This window comes from Cygnus olor, chromosome 20 (genome assembly GCF_009769625.2).
Source record: "Cygnus olor isolate bCygOlo1 chromosome 20, bCygOlo1.pri.v2, whole genome shotgun sequence".
Lineage (NCBI taxonomy): Eukaryota > Metazoa > Chordata > Aves > Anseriformes > Anatidae > Cygnus > Cygnus olor.
In genome coordinates, this window is record NC_049188.1 from 10,915,363 (window position 1) to 10,938,625 (window position 23,263).

The 23,263-nt window shown below is 36.3% G+C and overlaps 1 protein-coding gene across 4 annotated transcripts in view; it reads right to left on the reverse strand.

The window, feature by feature from the left end:
• Positions 1–23,263, reverse strand: part of NF1 (neurofibromin 1) — a 100,188-nt gene that overhangs the window by 71,123 nt on the left and 5,802 nt on the right. For 3 of the 4 annotated variants that reach the window (XR_005813981.1, XM_040532549.1, XM_040532551.1), the window contains exons 2-16: positions 18,683–18,826; positions 16,001–16,084; positions 13,534–13,724; positions 11,097–11,203; positions 10,828–10,895; positions 10,513–10,588; positions 9,750–9,907; positions 8,945–9,118; positions 8,361–8,483; positions 7,979–8,053; positions 6,972–7,103; positions 3,648–3,782; positions 2,740–2,853; positions 1,690–1,769; positions 195–318 (exon numbers count right to left, since the gene is read on the reverse strand). Coding sequence is in view for 2 of the 4 variants with exons in the window: in XM_040532549.1 (XP_040388483.1) it covers positions 195–318; positions 1,690–1,769; positions 2,740–2,853; positions 3,648–3,782; positions 6,972–7,103; positions 7,979–8,053; positions 8,361–8,483; positions 8,945–9,118; positions 9,750–9,907; positions 10,513–10,588; positions 10,828–10,895; positions 11,097–11,203; positions 13,534–13,724; positions 16,001–16,084; positions 18,683–18,826 (1,785 nt within the window). In the remaining 2 variants the exon portion in view is untranslated. Of the gene's footprint in view, positions 1–194; positions 319–664; positions 762–1,689; positions 1,770–2,739; positions 2,854–3,647; positions 3,783–6,971; positions 7,104–7,978; positions 8,054–8,360; positions 8,484–8,944; positions 9,119–9,749; positions 9,908–10,512; positions 10,589–10,827; positions 10,896–11,096; positions 11,204–13,533; positions 13,725–16,000; positions 16,085–18,682; positions 18,827–23,263 lie in introns of those variants that run through there. The other variant, XR_005813982.1, reaches the window with a different exon arrangement.

The following is a 23,263-nucleotide window of genomic DNA, read 5'->3' on the forward strand; positions in this document are numbered from 1 at the left end:
TACTCCACAGAATATATACCAACATAAACATAATTATAGTTTAAATGCAATTAAGTGTAAAGAACTACTTTAGTTCTTTAGTAGCTACTAAATCTCTTTCCATCATAAAAGTAACCTTATAAATAAAAGCAGTAACAAAACAGAGACCAATTCATTTTAATGATCCCAAAAGATAGGTAATAATGTTTACTTACTTTATTTTTTAGAAGAAATTTATTCCTACAGATGAGAATCTCTCGCAGCCATTTGAGGATTTCTGTACTGCTGAGCATCTGATGACTGGTTAGTTTCTTGCAGATATAAAAAAGCATTTGTGAACTGCAGCAAAATGAAATTTAGCATTAGCTTTATCATCTAATAATAAAATATCTGATAAAGGTATTACTACTTTTTACATAGAAATAGACAATGAGCATGAATATCCTACAGATAAGCTAGCATCTTCTTTTAAAATGTATAGTAGATATAATATAGGTGTGTACTTTAAATGACAAAACCCCTCTGACCCTTCCCACCGCCCAACTGGCCTCTATAGTTCCCTAGAGGAAGTTAAGCAATTTGGGTACTTGTTAGAAGTCCAGACTCCAGGGCTGTCGATTCAGAAGTCCTCCATTTATCCACAGAACAGATACAGCACAGACAGTGGCAGTACAAGTTTACCTACACTGCTCTGATAACGTGTCTCAACTCTGTTCTGGAAGGAACACATCTAGGGATGTTCCTTCTTCATATCCATTCAGGCCTCACACTCTCTGTTAAAACTGCCAAAGGGTCCAAATTAGTGTCAATTTTAATGGGTTTTTCCCCCAGCCCGAACAGACCACGAACTCATTTCTACTACTAGAAATTACAGTAATGAGTTTTATTGCCCATCTAGGTAGGACTCAGCCCCCAAACTAACCCATAATAAGCCCCTTGAGCCACATTTAGCAGTCATGCAGGCCAATTTGTTGATGCTCATCAAAGTGTTCCTTCTAGACTTTAATTCCCTTTCTTCTAAAACAAACACCTGTACCAAATCAGATTAGATCACCAAATATTTTTCTTAAATTGTTTAGCTCATGCAATTCTTAGAATTCTGAGTTACCTATTTTTTTGGTTCAGCTTTTTGTGTAACTGATTATTTTGGAACTTTTTTTTTTTTTTTTTTTTTTTTTTTTTTAATATTCTCCAAGAAATCAACTGCAACAGCTGCTGTGATGTTACAATAAGCAAGATGACTTTAACCAATAAAAATTCCTTAGATACATAACAAAGACAAATGGAGACCACAGGTCAGGGCAAACTACTACCTTCCTTAGGTGAGGGCTTCAGAGTCAAGATCAGCAAATCCACACTGCTAGAATTGCTTTGCATTACCCTCCCTCAGCCCACAGAGGATAAAACAGAGTTCAAACAATAAACACTTGAATGCAGGGCAAGTCTTTAACCTTTTACACGAATAATTGTTGCTATACCTTAACAACAGACTGAAGAAAGTCATTAAGAAAGCCAGCAAAACATTTGTTATGTTTTTTTTTGTTAAATGGAAGAAATATAAGGAAAATATTACTTTGTCATCAGAAAACAAATCATTTTGACTGCAGATTCAAGCCAATGTTGTATAGCTTTCTCAAAACATTCACAGCTATTGCAAAAGAGAAGACAAATCAAAACAGCTATTGCTCTAATTTACAGGAGTGAACTTACCTAATTTCCCAGAATGTTTCTATAGGTGCATCAGGATTCCACAAATCAATGCTGTCTAACTGGTGAAGAACTAGCAAGGCCTATGTTCAAAACAGAACAGCATCTCACTTAAAGGCAGAAATTGACAAGTCACTTAAGAAAAGGCAGAGAAACAGGTGTAATCACAAGTCAATTACATTGCTTAAAAAAACAAAAGATATAAAAAGCATTTTATATAGCAGAACAACAGTTTGCTGTTAGTCCACGTGAAAGGTATTTTATTTTATTCCCAATTAGATTTACCTTGTATTTCCACACAAACCCATGCTAGAAACACAACCTTTTTAAAAGATAGGCTTTGACTTCAATATTTACTGAATGATCCAAACTGCAAAAATATTAATGCAACACATCTTACGGACATAAACTTCTGGTAGCAACAACAAAATTTCTGTAGTTCAAGCTTTTTGCCAAGGACAAGTAAATACTTTCCTCTTTGTAATTATTCCCTTCACAACAGAAAACCTGGGTAAGAATAGCTTCTGACCATATTCTAGGGCTTACTGGTGAACTAAGGCCAAAACTTTAATTTCTGCTTTTGATTTAGTCTGATTAACTAAAAGACCTCAAAAATCAACTATTTATAAATTGAAGACAATTTTTAGAAGAAATGTGTATCTCAAAAATTCAACTGGTCAAAGACTCAAAACAAACATAATCATTGATTAGAAGTCATTTACCCTTAATTAGCCCAAGCAACTATGGCAAACAAAATATCTAATCTGAAGTCCCCTACTACATGGGGCTGTCTGATATGGAGGCAAAGAAATGCAATGACACTAGAGAAAATACAAGTTAAAAGACAAATATGGAAATCTTGACTATTTTTTCTAACAAATTCTGAAAAAAAAAAACAACACAAAGTTTGTAAGTGTATTGCTGCAAAAATTGTTCGAATACTGTCAAAATGGCAATAAAAAAGAAATTGTTCTCCAACAATACTGAAGTAGTTATTTCAAATTGTTTCCTAGTTTAAACAAACTGCTTGGCATACAGAACATTATCCCTTACCTCCATGGCTTCTTGTGCTATATCTGGCATGCTGGACTGCGGAACAAGTTGTACAAGGCCTGTAATTAATTCAGCAGTACTACCTTGTGTCTCAGGCCCTTGCTTCCTTGGATTCTAAATAGCAAAAAGGAAAGCACCTTTGAGAAGTAAAACTTTTCAATGACTGACCATGTAACTGACTGCTAAGCAACAGTCTTATAATTAAAATAGGTGGATTTTAACAGAGTATCTCATTTCTTTTTAAGCCATGATACTCTTGCATATTATATCTTTGATACAATAGAAATATTTTAAAACTAAAAAATAAACAGACCAGACAAAAGGAAAATATTTAGCACACTGATTAGATGCTAGTAGTACCCTAATTTTGGCAACACTGCATAACACATGCTCTCCATGTGTAGACATTATCAGATTTTATCGACACTTAGTTTACTTCTGCAGCTTCACGGAGTTCATACACAAGATTTGCAAAGCCACAAGGTAATATTTGAAAAGAATGGAATATTCATTCTGGCATGAATTCACAAGAAAACACTGTTAAACGTTAGGCTTGTTAAATTATTTTACTCAGCACCATAGACAATACTAACAGAAACTAGCAATGATCTAAGAAAATATCTTTCTAGTCACTGAAACAATGGCTTTCCTTTTTTTTTTTTGCCTGATTTTAGTTTTCTTTTTGTTCTTTTCTCCTTTCCTTTTTTCTCCCTTCAGAGTTACAGAGCTTTATGGTCCCTTTCATTGTGATTGCTCAGGTTTTTTTGTTGTTGTCTTTTTGCTTTGACAGGTATCCTAGATGTCAGGTTTATGTTTTTAATCTTTATTCATTTAGAAGCCTCAGAAGTAAATTTTACTGTTTTGTCATGATTTTGTCTGGGATAGAATGAATAATATAACATACTTACACACAGCAAAAGCTTTGGATCAGCATGGATCAATTTTACCAAGGATAATAGCAAGAACTTGTAGCTTCTGGTTTCCAAGTCAGTAGGTTTTTCTTTAAATTTAAGGCTTGTCATCTTCTCTTTAAATGTAAGACTCTGACAGGAGGAAAAGCACAGTCACTGTCAGTAAGGTACTCTATGGAGCAGTTATAATTAAACATCTTATGAAGCAAATTGGTTGTACCATCTATAACTCATGAAAAAGTTATAAATTATATTCAATTCACTCCAGTATAGTTGCATAGCCTTCTACCTAAAAATACCCTATTAAATATGCATACACTATCACTATTATATCTTTAAACTTGCCTTAAGAAATATTTTAGTGATCTGCAGATGGATATAAGAAAAGATTTTGTGTAAGACAAACTGTACAAAAAAAAATGGATAGAAGGACTAATAAGAATTTAGAGGATTTCCTCTGGTCAAGAAAAGACAAAAAAAGGATCCCACGTAAGCTTGATTACATGAGAGGGTAAGGATTTTTTTTTTCAAAGGCAAATCATTTTCTATTTTCCTGTCATAATCAGTCTAGATGATAGCATTTTCATCTGTACAACCTCTGAAAAATATACCTTTCAGTTTTCACAAGGTACACAATGCATCTTTTAAATAAAAAAGCTAGCTCCATTTGAAAAAAAATCAGTAAACTGTTTCTGGACCATTCAACCTCCTCATCTGAAATGGAAGATGTTTTAAGGTACGTACTGAGAATTCATATAAGGTATTCTGATTTGACTCCATTATGAACCGTACCGTGTTCTACCACTGCTGTTCACACAATACAATCCAGTTAACAGTATGACCGATACATGTAACTAATAGTCATACAGAGTGTTAGCCGTGAAATAAGTGTATATGGATGCTACTGGTTATAAGGATTTTCCAAAATCAAGATTATGCCTCAATACTACAGTGTGCACAGTACCCCCAAAGTGAACCACCCTGTTGTATGGCAATTGACTGCAGCACCTTCATCTTAACAAAAATAATCTAGACACATGCTAAAGTGTGTGAAAGACTATATGTGTATATATATGTATATATACACTATAAATAAGTATGAAAATATAAAATATAATATATATATGCACACAAAATACATGTATATATATATAAATGTGAACTTGCATTAATTGGTCCTCAGAATGCCCAAACATAAAAGATTCTTATCTCTCTACAATATATTTGCAGAATTTATATTTTCATGAATTTTAAACTCCTGTCACCAGGGATTACATCAGTATTTTTACTTACTCTTACCAAAAGTTAAGAGACAGTAACGTGAAAAAAAAAATGTTGTGGATATTCAACACAAGACAGAATACAACACTTCAGAAATTCAGCTTTTAAAATTATTTATTCTAACTTCTTATTTGATAAAATCTCAATTAAACAATAACATGAACTTGTTTTTCATTTTCATTAAATTTATAAATTTTCAGCAAAAAAAATTAAACTAGCTTGAAATCATCCTCAAGATAACTGAAGTATATACATGATACCATAGAATTTAATTCTACAAGAAATGCTAGAAGTTCTTGCTATTTTGCTGAACAGCTAATATGAAAACAGAATAAAATTTACCACATAAAAAGTATCTGATCAAGAAACTGATACTATGGTGGTAGTGGTAACTCATTCTGTGCAAAATCTTAATTTGGTACAGCTAAGTGAATTCTGAGAAGAGGCACATGCCAAAAGAAGCTGATTAGTTTCTGTGAAGCAATTTATTTACTTCACACAATCAAAACTAAAGATTATCAGAAAACAAAGAGAGGGACATGGCTACTCTCTGCACAGACATCAATGGGATAAATACCAGTTTGAACCTAACAGACAACAGTGGAACAAAAACACGTGGGGATAACTTAGACGCAAATAAGTTTAGGCTGGAAATTAGAAAACAGTTCTAAACACCAGAGCAGGGAGATTCTGGAAGAGCATCGTGATGGAAAAGCAGGGGTTAGAAAGAAAAGAACACACCCAACAAAAAGCCTTTACTTCTACCAAGGAGCTCAACAGATTTGTGTAAGGGATGGTGTTGCAACTGCTGGACCAGCAGTGAAGAGGTCTTCTCCAGTCCTGTGCTCTCACGTAAAGCACGCTACCTTTCGTGCCCGAGATGAAGTGATGTGACTGCAGTGGTAACTATGCACAGAAAAGTCAGAGCAATGAAAGGCTTTTCTGCGGTAGTTACAATGGGTGATACTTACAGCAACAGAGGCCCACTGCCATGCAAAACAGTGACTGGTTGGCATCTGACCATGAGAGCGACAGCAGCCAATAAGAACAGAAAATAAGAAGCAGAAGACAAAGCACCACCAGTCAATGTCAGAGTTGCCATTACAACATCCCTGCTATTTTCTCTACAGATGAATATAGATATGTATATATAAATATATATATACACACACACACATATAAAGCAAGTTAAACAAGTTGTAGCTTTCAACTGAAAGTATTTTGATCATTTGCTTTTGTATGAGAAGCCCAATAGGAATATTTTCACGCAACATTTTAGGCCTTCTTCCAAACCAAACATCCAACACTTTGGGACTACAAACGCACTTTGAAACAATTCAGAAAACCAATGAGCTAACTTGACACATCTGAAGTCCTACACGGAAAGTTCAGAAGAAAGGTAATGCAGCTGCATGTGAACTTACTGAAAAAATCTGGATGAACTACAAATTTGAATTTCCTCTTTTTTTTTTTTTTTTTTTTCTCCTAAGGTGACCGGGAATACTGGCTTTATTTCATAATGTTTGAAAAGTCTAGATCACTTTGGTGCTGTCACCAAGACCAAACAGTCAACTTGCTCAAAGGAAATTAAGCAAGACAAATGAAGAAATATTCATGCCAATCATGGTAAAAGCATTGCAGTTTTCAGAAATTATGCTCACATACAGAATGCTTTTGTTTCTCAGATTAAATAAAAATGGACATATTACCTAGCTATTCACACAGCAAGAAAGCTTAAAAAGAACAGTTAGCCACAGGACAGTTACAGAAGAAATACTGCTATACTGCCAGTTTAAAAGCAGCATGAAAAAAAACTGAGAAACATACGTCATTAACTGACTAGGAACAGTTAGTCAATGCACCAAAATCTGAAAGGTTTACAGAACATGTATGGCTGGCTCTCTGTTGCTTTTTGGATTGCAATGTTCTTTCTCCCTCTAGTTTCCAGTCTAAAATTAATGAATAAAAAAGCTGTAATGGAATGGAGACAAAGGAAAAACAAGAGGCTTGTGTTTTAACAACTTCTTTACAAGTCTTTACCGGAGTCATGCGAATTGCTGGATGTGCCCCACAGCCTTGAATAGCTTTATGAAGAGTCTCACTAAACATGCTGCGAAGCTCCATGGAATGGCAGTACACGGCATCGATCTTGGGCCACCAGTCCAAGGCAGACTAGAATGAAAACACAGAAATGCTCAAAAGATAAACTGGTAACATGAGAGTTACATTATGATTTAGCTTAGATATCAAAGTTATAAAGCTGTAATATAACAGAACTTTACATGAGTATCTTACACAGTATTACAAGTGTTATTTTTTCATTGTAGCGATAAAGCTGTCAATGTTTAAATGAAGTATAACAGAAGCAATGCTTCCAAGTCAGCTGCTTACTATATTTCTTCTCCTTCTGAACAAACACAAACTCTGAAACCACGGATACAGGAAACCACAGTAGGCTTCAGGATACAGACAGCTAGTAATACTTCAAACACTTAATGTGAGCTCAAATCATTCTGATACACTAAACAAAATAGAAAATTAGTCTTTTAAGTGCTTGATAATATCTGAAAAATAGTATTATTCAACACATTAAACATGAGTAAAGCATAGCGCCTGTTTCAAAAGTGTACAAATACCAAAGCAATATAACTTTAAACAACTTCATTACTTCTCTAGATACACCACCACATCTACAGTAGCATGTTCTTCCCTATTTGTCAAAATGTCTAATTTTTTTTTTAATAGAGTTCTCATTACCATGCTGGGATAAATGAAATAGAAAATATTACGTAAATTAAGTAAGGCTAGTTGCTTAACACTGACTGATTATATTTTCATCCTGATCAGGAAAAGCTCTCAAACTGGGAATCCAATTGGTGGATAGTGCCAACTAAGATTTGCATGTGCTTGTGTATTAACAAGCAACTCTGAGGCATAGATACAGGCAACAAGATTTGGTCTAGTATTTAGATTTTATTTAGTAAGTAGATGTGGATCCGAAGAGAAGTCAGAGACAGATAGGCTAATTAAATACTTTCAGAACTTACATTTGTGATTATTCGGTGGAGTGAATTTACCAGTACATAATGAAATGTTGATGGGGAATTCTGTGCCAAGCAGATCTACAATAAAAATAATACATAAAAGCCACTTAGGAACATATTTTTCTCTGCCATCTTTCATATCACAATGAGAATCATACTGGAGCCTTTTTATTAAATTGACAAAACTGTCAAATCTAGACATGACAATAAGAAACTCTAACCAGCTAAGAAAAAAATTATGAAAACATGAAGGGAATCGTCAATAAGGGATACTTATACAGTTGAAATTATTTACAAACTTCCAGCTGTTGTTTGCATATATTTGATAATAGACAGGTCATCAACAGTATGTTGAGAACGACTTACCAGTAAGTTGTGTTCTCACCTTAAAGTGTTGGTTATTATGAGGGTTTATGCGGAAGCATGAGACTAAGCAGTCAATCATAAGGTCTATGTCTGCGTTCTGATTGCCTCTTGAAAAAGGTTTACTTGGATTAAACAGCAAATTCTATATATATAAAAAAAGACACCGAGATTATTCCTGTCTACTTTCAATAAATCGTACTGGGGGGAAAAAAGGCTGCTTTAAAAATTACACTTTCTTCAAATTGCATCTACCAATATCTACTACTTAAGACTCAAATATTCAATTGCCATTCTTGTTAATACTAACTAAACAAACCAATCACTACTTCTAAGCATTTTTTTAAATAAAAGTTTGTATTTTAAAGTTCAGCATCTCAAACAAATTAAAGTTTTAGGAGGCCTAATGGAGACCAAATAAAATCCATCAAAGAAATGGAAGACTACTCCTCCTTTGCTCTTTAACTCATTTCTTTATTTTATTTAAGGAAAAAAAGGAAAACATTCATCTGAAAAACACTATGGTATTTGATTAAGAAGTTTGAAGCTAATTTCAGCATTTAAAAATTCAAATTTCTTCGCTGCAATTAGGAAACATATTTTTACCTTAAGATCTACAACCATGGACTGCACTAGTAGGAAAATGACAGAATTATCTTCCCAGTTGATGTAGGTAGATGCTTTGCAAAGTTTAACACAAGCAATAGCAGCACTTTCAGTCAGCTGTCTGCTCCCACTGTGGCCTGCAAGTGCTTTCCTGAGATTGTCCAGGAAGAGTTTCTGCAGAATTAAAATTCGGAATAGTTATAGCCAGAGCTTTGGTAACGTGTGGTCAGGGTTTTTAGAAACTTCAGTATTAAAACTAACATCACTGCATTTCCTGATCAGAAGTCATGGATACTGGGGTTGCAAAAAGTAACTTTATGCAGCATTTTGGAGAAACATTATGTTTAATAAAGACATTCATTTTGGATAATTCTAGGGCAATCAGAATACAACTCGCAATCACAGTGTTTGCAGCCACATCAAATTCTCCATCTGCTACAGGTACTGCAATTACAGAACACAGTAAACACACTGCAGAAACCTGGAATGGTACAATACATGCATACCAGTTAGAAGTTATGCTAAGCTTGCTACTGGTGCAAGCAAGGCAATCAACACTCGGATTCAAATCTCCAGGGAGACATCCAAGTGAAGAATAATATTGTTTGGGACATACTATTTGCATGAATTATTGACAGTGGAAGAACATATGCTAGGTGAGAACTTAAAAAGGGTGCAGAAATTTATGTATGGAATTCTAATATGCTTTAGGCATAAAAACCATAGTAAAATACATCTGAAATACAGAATAAGCAAGGACAAGCACGCTTTAGAAATCAGAATTAAGATATTTTTCTTCTCTTACCTTGTTCATTTTAGTTTCCTCTACCACATCCTTTGCTATATCTTGGATTATCTCTGGGCACAGGACCAGGAGTATGATTTGCAGTGGCCAAACTGCTGCTTTACGTTTTGTGCTTTCTGCAAAGCCATCCACTAAGTCAAACAACTTCTCTGCACAATCTGCATAAAATATAAACCCAAGTTCAACACTAATTATAATTATGAAAAGGCAGATAATAGGTATAAAAGAGCAGAGTGATAGCTCCACCTACATGGAAAAAAAACATCCATTTTGCATATTAGTAATATGCTACCTGAGATAAATGGGCTCAAACCATGTAGAGCCATGGTTTATCTGAAAATATAAATTTTCATCACTTTTTGACTATAGACAAATACAGTTACTGTTCTTTAATCAAGGTTTGTGTTGTTGTTGTTGTTTTTCCTGTACCTAGATGAAAAATATTTAAAGAGTTTGCAGCTTTTGGGTTATATTTCCTTGTGTTGTGAACCACAAAATGAATCTATTTAAAAGTTGCATCAAGAGAGAAATCAGACAGCCATACATCCCTGCCTGCCCTGAAAATGTTGACAGGAATTTGTTTCTAACATGCAGGCTACATAAGAAGCAAAGAGGGGACAAAAACGAATGTGGGGATGTCTTGGGGGGAAAAAACAAAACGACAACAAAAGAACACCCCCTCCCCCCCCAAAAAAACCCTTAAGACTTAACAGGAAAAAAATAAAACCAACTTTTGAACACCACATCATTTGTTATGCCTTACCAGCCATATCAGTCTGTGGTGTTTGATACAGCTTTGTGAATTCATCAGGATAGTTTTCCACCCAGTTCCAAAATGCCTGCAGGTAACAAAAAACATCTTTACATTCCAGAGCTTAAAAAATATTTTTATTTTTGAATTATGTATTTAAATGGAGAGATTTTACTCTTACTTCTAAGAACTCAACATTTCTTGCAGAACATATGCATTGAACTGATGTACAATTGCATATTTTACAGTAAATTACTGAATTGCAAATATTTGTAAACTAGAGAAAGTCTGCAATGTAGCAATGAAACAAAATATTATAATACTTGCCTTTTCAAGACTGTTGATAACAGCTAACTGAGCTACTTTCTTTAGGGCTTTAAACTTGAATACAGTCTCTGTAAAGGTAAAACATTCTGCATTTAAACCAATGACTTCATGCTACCCCAATATTTTTTAATGTTTCAGTAAAAATATATATGAATATTTGGAGTAAAACACAGCAATAAAAAGATACATGCATCAATGCTGTTGTATCATCTCCAACTAGTCATATACAGATATATTTCAAAAAAAAACACAACACATTCACATCATACCTTGCAAAAGTCGTTTTAGTTTTGAACAATCCACACTGATGTACTGTAAAAGTTCAATATCATGAACATCAGCATTATCTTCTGAACAAACAGTCAGTTCCTGCAATCTAAAATATACAAAATAAATTAACTTCTCAACCAGATGATGTCAGGTAGGTATAAACTCACACCTGTGATTTTATATACTGTTGAATAGCAGAAGAATATTATATGATGATGCCCTCTTATAAATTTTTTCATGTTTAGAAACAAAAGACACATTTTGCATGATTAAGAGCTAATATTAAAGTCTTGTTCTCAGCCATACTGAGAACAGATCTAGAAATACCAGTGATAAGTCTCACAAGACACCCATACCATCTGCTGATAGTCTGTTTACACCCAAGTTTTGTCTAAATCCTTCTGTTATCTCCCATAATGTAGCTATAATCTTGCCATTTTTTCATCTAAATATTACAATCACGGAGACATGACACCTTTAGACTACCGCTCCTTAGTGACAAGTTTTGTCCCAGCTAACTTCTCTAGAGCAAAGCAATGACTGATGACAATTAATGGCACTGAAGTAAGCTACAACCGTATTTTAAGATGAAAAAAGTCCATGTTTTTTTGGCCTAAGGAAGGGGATGAAGTTTAATCATACCATTCTAAATCCAATGGCGCCATTTCATACTTTTGTATTCGATGATTTACTAAACTTCTCATCAGATACTAACCCACTAATAACTAAATCATATGTTCTCACAAGACTAAAGATTGCCGTCTCTTGTTCCAAAGCTACAGATGTGTTTTTGACATGGAATGCAATTTCTAGTACTACACACAAAAGCAGCTCTTCATTTCTTCAATGCCAGGGAAGTTTAACAGCCCACGCTGGGAATGGGAAGGTCCCCACTGCTGTGCTTTTCGTGCCAAAAATCCCCCAGCTGCTGTACAAGGCCTAGAAATATGCCTAAACAGGAAGCACAGGTCAAAAGATCAGCAATGTTAACTGTCGGCAAGCTGACCCCTGTGGAGATCAGCAACAATTGGTCAAGTATTTAACTATTTCTGTACAAGCCATCTTGAAGAGAAAAGCAGGTCGGGGAAAAGCACTACACTCCAGCTCAAACCCATGGTAAGAAGGGTGTTGGCACTTGAGAACTAAACCATGCTAGGGACGTATGAATAAGTACAGATTCATGGACTAAATTCAAAGACTGTCAAAAAATCTCATCTGAAAAATACTTCCTATAAAAGGAGCAAAAGAAATCGTTTCCTTTTCTATAAGCAACAGAACATAATCAACCTATTGAGTAAAACCACATCCTCCATGCTAGCTGCCAAGTCTATGTTCTTGAAACAGTTACTGAAGTTATTAAGGGTTCTTTAAAAGTTTTGAAAATACTTAAAATTTCAAATAATTTTAGTTTGATTTCTAAAATGCAAATATTTTCCAAAAAAATGAATTCATTTTTGTTTACATTATAAGGAGCATATAAATCTTTTTTTCAATTCAATTGGCATATTCATTGCTATTCAACCATAGAAGGGTGTGCAAAATCCACTCCTAATACATCAAGGATGTTGCTAGCTGTAACAATGTGTGATAAGAGCTAAGCTGCTTCAAGCAACATTCAAAAAACATCAAAGCAATTCAGTAATAAAAAGCTCAATACACAACTTCAATGGACTGTCAAATGCTGAAGCATCAGAAAGACCTGGAACATGGCAAAAAGAGCAAAGCATAGACGGAAATGTTGGACTGTCTCTCTTCTTACTTAGAAAAGTATAAAAGTTTTAAAGTTATTTTTACAGTAAATGTGGTGTGAAACCAAAGTCAGTCAGAAGACAAATGGGTCTTTTCCAACAACTAACAAACAATGCTCGAGTCCAGCTGGTTTGTTCCCCCCTCGACATAAGACAGGCTTAACGTAATAACCTTCAAGCGGGAAGAAATGGGAAGAAAAAGAGTTTTAGGGCTCCAGCAGAAGTTGTAAACAATCTGAAATTTTGCATTCTAAATTCATAAATAAATGGATATAAGTCATAACCTTCAGCATCCTTTTTTCTCCAAAACACCTTGCATCCACAAGAGATTATTCAACTTTAGGCTACAGCAATACGCTTCTCTGGGTTATGATTAGTTTCACTCTAAAATAGCATTTAACTTGGATTTACAAAAGGAGATAGAAAAAAGCACAATAAATGCAGCTCACAGAAAATATGCTGACAGTAACCCAGAATGGGTATGAAACAGGTACCTTTTCTAACCTGAAACTCCAGTAAAATTTTGAAAAACATATGGGTTTCATTTAAGAACTATCCTGCTAAATATCATTTAAACAGTTAACATTTCTCAAAAATGAAAGACTGAAGTTCATGACAGATGTTCTATACAGCAATATTTAGTAGGCATTCTAATACAGTGGCTAAGTCAAGCTACCAAAACACCTACCTGGTGGAAATGCGGCTGAACACAGCATTAAAGTTATTGCAGCTAAGAGAAAAAAGAACCCCCGAGGCAGAATTGCGCAGTTCGGCTGCATGCTGGTTGCCTTCACGGTAAGTGTGGATGAAGTGGCAGATTTCTGGCAGCAACTGTTTTACCAGCATAGTCTCGTCTAGTCGCATGGTATCCTTCGGTTGCTAAAAATAAACATTTGGTAGTTCATGATATTCTATTTTCTAGGTTTGGAGGAAAAAAAAATCTGCCACTGGTAGGACAGGACCTGAATCTAAACTTCAAATTCTGCCTGCACACTACCACTGACCACAGTAGAGTACACAGAAAAGGATTCTTCCCATTTGAACAATAACCCTACTCATTCAAATCACGTTACCTTTTCAAATTAATCTCCAAAATACACAGGACACTAACTTGATCAATACTACTGGGCAAAATAACAAACTAGGTTTTGAAGTGAAATATGCTTCCTTTTTGAGAAATGAACTGTCAGCCTATGCAAAACATTAGCAGTAAAGCATTAACTATCTTGGCTTTGAATGGAAGCTCAAAGGGCAAAGATCCATCCTTACTCCTCTTTCTCTTTTCTATTCTGAGCCCTATATTTTGACAGCAATTTATTTTTTTTTTAAAGGAACAGAAAAAGAAGTGCTCCTCCATTGCTCTTGCCTGGGATTGCTCTATATGAGTGGAAAATGTCTCTAATTTCCTGAAAAAAGAAAAATCCAATTTTTGCCAGTTTGTACAGTATGAGACATAAGGAAACTATTTAGAAAAGAATTCGAAGTGAAACTTTGCTCTACTAAGAACGAGATTTAACAGAAGGGTCAGCATTAAAGCTTTCTAAAATTCTACCAATGAATTTACCATAGGGAATTGGGAAGTTTCAGAGACTCCCACTTAGTTGACCTGAGTCCTGTTGCCATGAGAACTTGATGAAACATTGAGCAAGAACAGTGAGCAAGAAATACGTCTGAAGATATCACAGAACACAACGCTCTTTGTATAGAACTTTGGCTCAGTCTTATTGAACATATACTGGCTCAACTTGCTCTCATTTGAATGGACAAACCAAGAAGCATTCAGCATAATTTTAGGCTGCTCAAATACCATCATGTATCAGGAAAAGCACACTAACATTTCAAGCAAAGTGAAATGAAACAGTTTTTTTGGTGTTTTTTTTTTTTTGATTAATTACATCAAAGACAGAAAATGTACCAAAAAAAAGGTATTTACTTCAGCTTTTACAGCTGAACATTATTATGCAAAATGTATTTACCTGGATCTTTTGTGAATTTAGATGAATCCACAATTATTCAGGTTGTTTCAGTACTGTAATACAAGACATGCTGCTTGACAAATCTAACTGTAATATAGTTGTTACCTTATAAAAAAAGAACCTTCAAAAACAATTACAGGGAAACTGCAAAGAGCCTAGATGTTTTCATGACATTCATCCAGGAATACAGCTTTAAAAAAAATCCTTCTTGTTAAAGGAATAAGCCACAGATTTGCAAGTTCTGCTCACAGAGAAGTTTGGCTTTGCAATTACACAGTTTAACACAGTGAGTTGTACAACCGTTTACATCCCAAAGGTAATAGCAAACTGCCTTTCAGCACAGCTGATTGGAAACCTCAGGATTGGACTCCCAATGGAAGCTTGGACAGAGTTAACTAATATAAACTAGGAAACACCTGGAAAAGTAATTTTTTAGAGTAGCGATAGCAAAGTTTCTGCTGTATATACAATTACAAAAAACTGAAATGAAATTATTTTGCCTAATGAAAGTCACAAGAAATCTTCAGAAAAATCAATTGTTTGCAGAAAACCTAGAACTATAAAACATAAATATTCATAATAAATTGTCCACTACTTCTAACATGATTTACTATCATGCTACTTTTTAAGTTGTGGGATTAATTTTTTTTCCAACTATCTATTCAAAAATATTAAAGTAGAATGCATCACAAGCATTCAAAGTTTATAGTAATCTAGCTACACTTGATAACCAAATCTAATTCTTTATCCGTGTGCCTTATCTTACTCCAGTTCACAAGTGCCTCTCTGAGTACAGCTGTCCGCAATTCTTTAACAAATTGTTATAAGAAAGACATTATTTGTAACTCCAGAAATTAGTTGAGTACTGGGAAGGCCGAAATCAAAAAATTACTTGGATCTATTTAGCTGAAAAAGTATTTCTAATCATTACTACCACAGGTACTATTATTAATTTTAAGAAGTAAAAAAACATCCCACAAATCCTTAATTTATCAATTATGTAAATTACTTGCATTTATAGAAAGTTTTAACATTTTTAAAATAGCATTAATTTCACTTTGCTCTAAATGACAAAAGTTTTAACTTTAGTACCAGTAATAATTGATACACAGACATTTGACTTATACCCTCTAACTCATTTGATACCAAGTTAGCAATTGCTTATGCAAGCCTACTTACCCCTGCCAGACATTTTTCCAGTGTATCCAAGATAATCAGCTGAGATAGATATAAGTTCTTTTCAGCAGTTTCTCCAAATATTCTCTGGAAGAAGAAAAGATAAGGATTCATCTGAGACGCACAAATTTGACTCTTAATGCATTAAAGTAATGTAGCAGAGTGGCATAGTAAGTTATGGCTCCTTTACCGCTCCAGTGTTAAGTTCAGAAATAAAGCCAGCAAAAAAATAGACTGAAATAGGAATTAAAACCTGAAGAATTTACTGAAGAAATTACTGAAGAAATATCTTTGTTCAATCTGCAATGCCAAATCTAATAAGGAACAAACAGTTACTGCAAAGTAAGACTGGAGGTGCGCTGCAGGCCCTTGCCTTCCTCAGACCATCATTTTCTTTATTCAGAAATGAAGGTTATACCTTTTCACAAACTACCGTGGTATCAATTACTCTTAACTCTTATTTAATTTTGTATTTCATTGCCAACATTTTACTCAACAGAAATGACATTACAAGAAATCCATATCTACAACGTTACTCAAGTGCTGCAAAATTTAGCGGTGACCACAGGAAGAAACACGAGACCCTCCAAAAAGATGCCACACTTCAGAAACAGGATGGAGGTAGAATTCCATCCAGCATTTACGTTGTTGTCCAATTTTATTGCCAGCAATAGTGACCAGTTCCAGCAATATGAAGACAGCAAAATAAGGCAGAAAAGATTTAGCCCAACCTGTATTGGTACTACTGCCTGCACACGCAACACAACGTGAAGTTGCCCAAAGAAGTCACATCTCAAACCGCATGACAGGATAGTTCAACTCATTGCAACTTTGAGCAGAGTGCAAACCCTAAAAACTTTTTTCTAGTATTAAGACAGTCTCTTGGTCCATTTTGTTCACCCTACAGGAATCCTTTAAAAATACTGCTGACTCATACAGTAGCTCATTCCATCAAACACAGGAAACCTTAAGTCTTGCTCCTCAGCACAAAGCAAATGTTGATTTTTTTTGATTTTTTTTAAACAAGGTCTTTCTATTTATGATGCATAGATTTTGAGATGAAACTTGTTTTAAATACATAGGTTTCTCACTTATCAGACAATCTTAAATATCACATTCCTTCATACCTATGGAGTTTAAATATAATGAATTCTCTCTTGAAAGGGATTATTGGTAGTTTTAAGCAGCTTAAAATCACTAATAATAGGGCAACCTATTTTCTGATTTTATCAGTCCTTCATAATGTTACAGCAGATGCACGTCTCTATATAACTGACAACCAACTGGGCTCACTGCAAACTATGTTACTAAAACCATTAAAAAAAATAAGTATTGCTAGAGTTTGGCCGGTTCCATTACCTGTCTGCGGAGATGCCAAATGATCGATCACACATCAGATGGCTTCGTGACTCAACGAACTAAGCTTTTCTCATCACAAATCCAAAACCAGATCTTCCTTGAAAAAAAATCAAACTGCATCTTTCTCCTCATAAAGGATTCCTAAACTTCCTATTTGTGCAACTTGATGGCAACAGTTATTTTTCTAGAGTGGACACTATGGATATGCACCAGGTTTTTTCCTTTCTGGCTTCTCTTCTTTTTGGTTCACTGAAATCTATTTTAAATGATAGTTTTAGTGTTGCTGATAATTCAAGTATTTTGTTGGATTTCAGGAATCGTTTCGTGGTTCCCTTAGAGGCAGAAGACAAAAGCAGTACGCAGAAGGAAAACATCTACTACGACATTTGACTCTAAAGATTTCTCTTTGGAACTCAGAAAAATCACCTTGAACCTTATCCCTTCACATCAGTGCCCTCAAGTACCAACATTAAGCGGTTCAACGAGGCTGCAATCCACATCAAATAATAATGGGAGCAATGTGTATCACTTCTACAAATTCTTCATTCCTTTTTGCTACTGACTAGTAGAGTATGCCTTTGGAAGTGTAAGTCTAGAGTGGCAATATTAGACGAGATTGTTTTCAAATCTTTTTTTTTTTTCTTTTTAACATGGTTCTGATAGAAATTCAGCTGGTTGTTTGTTAAATTGGTATTTTTTTTATACACATGGACACAAATTCTAAAGCATCCAAACACCCTGGAAAATTCAAATAACCTAAGTTTTACATCTTTTTCTCTTCTTCTCCCAGCAGAGTCACTCACTGGCAGGACAGTTGAGAAAAAAAACCTCAACGTGGCTGCTCAGTAGCTCTGTTAACCTGCTGCATTCCTCTAAAAGCTTTGTTCACTCTGCTCCCCTAGCTACCTGAAGCAACTTTCCGCGTGTTGGAAAACGTCCTCCCCCACCTCCCACCAAGCAATGCATTCCACTGGTTTGCACAGCTGGTATCTAACCACTGCTTAGAGACCCAAGGTAGCGTTAGGTACCCTTAGGTACCCGCTCCTTAGCGAGCCACACACCTTCCCAGCTACTGACCCTTCCCATGAAGGGCACGAGTCCCCTTAATCACCTTCCTTCCTCTGCCACAACCATCTCATCACCTTTATAGGCAACACAGCTCAGTGCCGTTGGTGATGGCATATGAAGATGAAAAGAAAATATTTAAGTGTAAAAGGCGATGATCATTTTGACTAAATTTCAGTGCTTCTCTGCAGAGATTGTATAATACGAATAGATAAAAATCATTATGAAAATCACCCAACAATCCAAAATTAGAGAACTTACCATGTTATTAACATTTTTTAAGATATTAGTGAGACCACTGATGACCAGAGAGAACTTGTACTTGGAAATGTTTATGAGACACTCCTTGTTGTGCTCCGTGCTGACTTTGGTGTGGGTATTCTGCTGACCAGCTTTTATTGGAAGCTACAAAAAGAGAAAAGTAGTATAAGCTTTTTACATTGAGACTTACATCTTTAGAGATGGATTAAGAATTTTTAAGACACCAGGAACAACCTTGCAATACATTCTACAGGAGACAACTACAAACAAATTGATTATTTCACCTGCATTTCTCTTTCTACTAGAGATATATATATAACTAAATTCCCATACTCGCCTATTTCTTTTTCTGAATTGAAGCCAAACCTCTACTCTGTGACAATTTTTCCACAAATCAAATGTCAAAAGGAGCAGAAAAACACAGGATAGAATTCTGAGAAGACAAAACTTTATTTGAAGAATAGACTAGTTAAATACCAGAAGACTTCCTAAGGGTAACACCTGCAAGCTAAAACCCGCATCCTGAGAGCTGAGCGGAGGTAAAACCTGAGCAGCTCACACTGGAGGCGAGCTGTTCAGCGGTTCCGTGGCCGTCCTCTGCCCCCCAGGACAGGGCTGCAGGCCCAGAGCTGCGGGGCCCCTTCTGCCCCAGGCTGCGGCTTGTTGGGAGCCCTGGCAAACGCCCCGAGCCTGGCCTCCCGATGGAGCCCCACACACACTCCAAGAGCTAACCTCGACTCGTGAGCCCTACCTCAGCCACCTCTCCTCACCAGCCAGCACCAAAGGCTATGCTGCAATGCAGCTTTTCCAGAAAAGACAAGGTTTGGTGACTGAACAGAACCACAATGTCAATCCTACTGAGTGAACACCAGACACTGTTTCATACTGTACCCAAATCCTGTGAGGGTCTCAAACTAGCCACCTCCCTCCCATACTCTTCGCTGGACTCAATCATTTCCAAACTATCACACAAACACGCGGAAAGCAATATTTCGTAAAAATTCATTTTACTGAAGATCTACATTTTCATGAAAGAACAAGAACCAAAAATGGGAACAAAAAAGGTATGAGTATTATTGTTCCTTTTCATAAATCACATGAACCATTTACACTGCAAAGTATGACCCAAGAATTCCCCACCTAATCAAGTGCTACTATAAGTCCTAAATTCAACTAGAATTCTCAATAAACATGTATTCTAAAAGACACCGATAGCTCAAAATGAATGCCACAATGCAATATTTTCACATTGAAAAGGGTATCTTGCAAAAAAAATAAAATAAAATAAAATAAGACATTAAAAAAAAATCCAAGGAATTAACAACAACTCTACAGCTGCAGCACGCTTCTTTCAGTATCTTGGCCAGTTGGAGCATTTTACCAGTTATATTACAAAGTACGTAAATATAATAGTCAAGACACTAAGTTTCATTTGGCTTCTTCAACAAAGAAACAAGGACAACCATCAAAACTTATTTTCAATGCAGAGAAAACGTACAGAGAAGACATGGCTTTCTTATCTCTGAAACTTATAATGCAGACTTTCATCTTCTAGGTTTGAGAGGGCAAAACAGGAGAACAGGAGAAACGGAATGGCCTAGACCAGTAAACCCCTCTTTCTGCATGAGCCTAGGCTTACTCCCGTCTTAGACCTTTCAGAAGGAGCCGAGCACCTTTCCAGAGGAGTTAACAGAACTTTCTGCACAAGCAAGAATTCTGCTTTGGGGAAACAGAGAGGGAGAATCGGAGCAGTCTGGGCTGGAAGAGACCTGGTGATCACAGTGTCCATGCTGCTGCTGAAAGCAGGGCTGTAGATCTGGTTACCCAGGGCCTTGTAAAGCCAGGTCTGCTCTCCGGCAGAGCTACGTCCCAGCCAGTCAGACCCAGCCCTCGCGGATGCCCGGTTCTGCTCCATCCTGGACACGGGATTTCACATTTACCTGTGCTTGCCTCCTGCAGGTGGCCTCGGCCCTGCACGCGGCCTGTGCAGGTCTCTCTGAGGCAGCTCTACCTGACAGGGCTCTGCTCCTGCCCAACTCACGGCGCGGGCTCGTTCCTCACGGTCACCCGCCCAGGACCGTCTCTGCCAGCGCTTCAACATCACTACCTTTGCTGTTGAGTTTAAAGGCCCATATTTAACATGCTAGATGAACTTTACCAAAGAAGCCAGAACTTGAAACGTTTTTTTGAACAATACTTTTGATTGCATCGTTACTTGCAATCTACTTAACATCAACGTCTCCTGTTTGTAGGGAAATGGACCTCTAACACGCCGTCTAACTTTTATGCCTGACTGCAACTTCCTCTGCACAGAAATTGTGGTTTGGTTTAAGCATTGGTTCTTTTGGGTACCAGGGACTAAGATCAGGATGGAAATGCTGCTCTCCCTAAGGGCAGGGCAGACTCCTAAGTCAAAATGAGCGAACGGGATCGCACGGGACACCCGCCTCGCACAGCACCTCGCCTCCAGGAGCGGGCACAGCAGATACTTCTAGAGGACAACAAGCACCAGGAAGATCTACGAGGAACGCTTCCTTTCAGTTCAGTGGCTTTGGGATCTTTTGCACCCAGTGTTGCATGCAGAGCACCACAGGCAGAGACCGCATCAGATCGACCCCTTCAAAGCAGCTCTGCCAGGTTTTCGCCTGCACAGCACCCAGTGGCACCAAGCTCCGTAGGGCAGCCAGGGTGATTTCCACCTCATTCTGTAATTCGCTTGCAAGTTGTCAGATTGTAATGCTTTAAAACAGTGTGATGTATTTCACTGTGCTAATATCAAAACTGGGAAAAGCACATCAAAGCATTTATGACTCAGGCTTTGTTTTCATTGATAGATGTTATTTTTATAATATATTTTCGGAAGTCATTAGTGGAAAATAGATACATTTAATTAAAAATTTCAGCATTACTAGTACTTTTTATTTGAATTTTCAAGTCACTGTGCTGACAACGGCAGAAAAGCTCAATACCACTGAGTGATAAAACACTTCAGAACTGCCTCTCAAAGGCTTGTGTCAGAGATCTTCTTCTGTGTGCTTCCATGCTACGGAATCATCGTATTACACACTTCTGGAGCTTCCTGCCACAACAGCCACTGCAGCAAGGTCACCTAGAAATAAAATTGCTTTTTATACTACCATTTAAAATAGGAAGCTATATAAAAAGGAAATATTAGCACTGAATTTTTTTTAGATTTCTCAGCTATTTCCGCTGGACTCTCTGACATGCTGGAACACTTTCTGCACCCTAACTGTAGGCAGCGCCAGCGCTGAGCGACCAGAAAGAAACTGGTCAGCTTCTACACAAATATCCACCAAGCTAAACCTTACAAGAAAAAAAGAGTTCAATAACTTCACTTTTACTGTCTTTTTTTAGAAAAAAGGAGACTGATGCAAGTGGTTTCCTCTATAGCTTTTATTTGAATTAGAAAAAAAAAAAAATTAGAGCACAAAGCTTAAACATAGATGGAGCTTCCAACCACAAGCACAGGCATCATTTTGATCTTATCCCAGTTTAGCAAAGGGACGGCCACTGCTCCAATCCAACTGTTTTCACCACTGAAATAGGAAGCAGCAGTCAACAACCTTATAAACTACGCTGGTGCATGGACAACCCACATAGAGGCATGCTATGATACAGCCTCTCTCTTACCCACATTAACTAAGTCAGGTTAAAGTGTCAAATAAGCTAAAGAGGACACGGAACAATGGCATTTTGGTCCTTGAGTTGCTTTATTTTATGCAGCAGGCAAAGGAAAAATGTATAGACAGAATCTCTGGTACCTTTCCAACTATCTAATTTTATATCTTTTAAGATGAATTGAAACAGAACCTCACTGCAAGAGACATGGAAAAGCCATTATGTAGCTGAGCCTGACAGTTGCCGTAACAGAGTAGAAGACCCTGCATATCCTGAATTCAGGATAGAAGTCATGTTTTCAGGTACTGCTGAAGCAACTAGAAAAGCAAAACTGTATAGCAGCACACATCAGCCATGAAAGCACCCTGTTAAACTGTTAAAGCACAACATTTGACCACACAGACAGTTTAAGTCAAACTTTGTCTCTAGAAATGCATTTCTAACTTCATTTTAAGACAGCCTGCTGACCTATGTATAATTTCTCCCAAATCCTTTATTAATACTTGTCCTGAAACTCAACAATTCCCATAAAGCTTATTAAATGCAAAAAGGTAACAAATTACTAGTAGGAGAAAAGGCAAAAGATACATTATACCAGATTATTTTTTTGTTGTTTTCAAAAGACATACAGTAACAGGTAAACTTTAGAAATATTAGAGATCTGCATGACATACCCTTGTTAGGATTGTTAAAACCAATCCAGTCGAATTAGTGGCTATTAAAAGATGTATTTTTAAAAAATCAATAATTGTTATCTACGGGATGCAGAACCCTCTCTCTACTTGCCAAAGTAAAATGAATTTTTTCTATCCTCATGAAAAAATTTTCATAAAGTGATTCATAAATAACATCATTTAAGAAAAAAGTATGATTAGGCCAACTCACAGATAAACACAATCATAGTATCTTAGAAAACAAGGAAAGCTTCAAATGGCTTTCCAA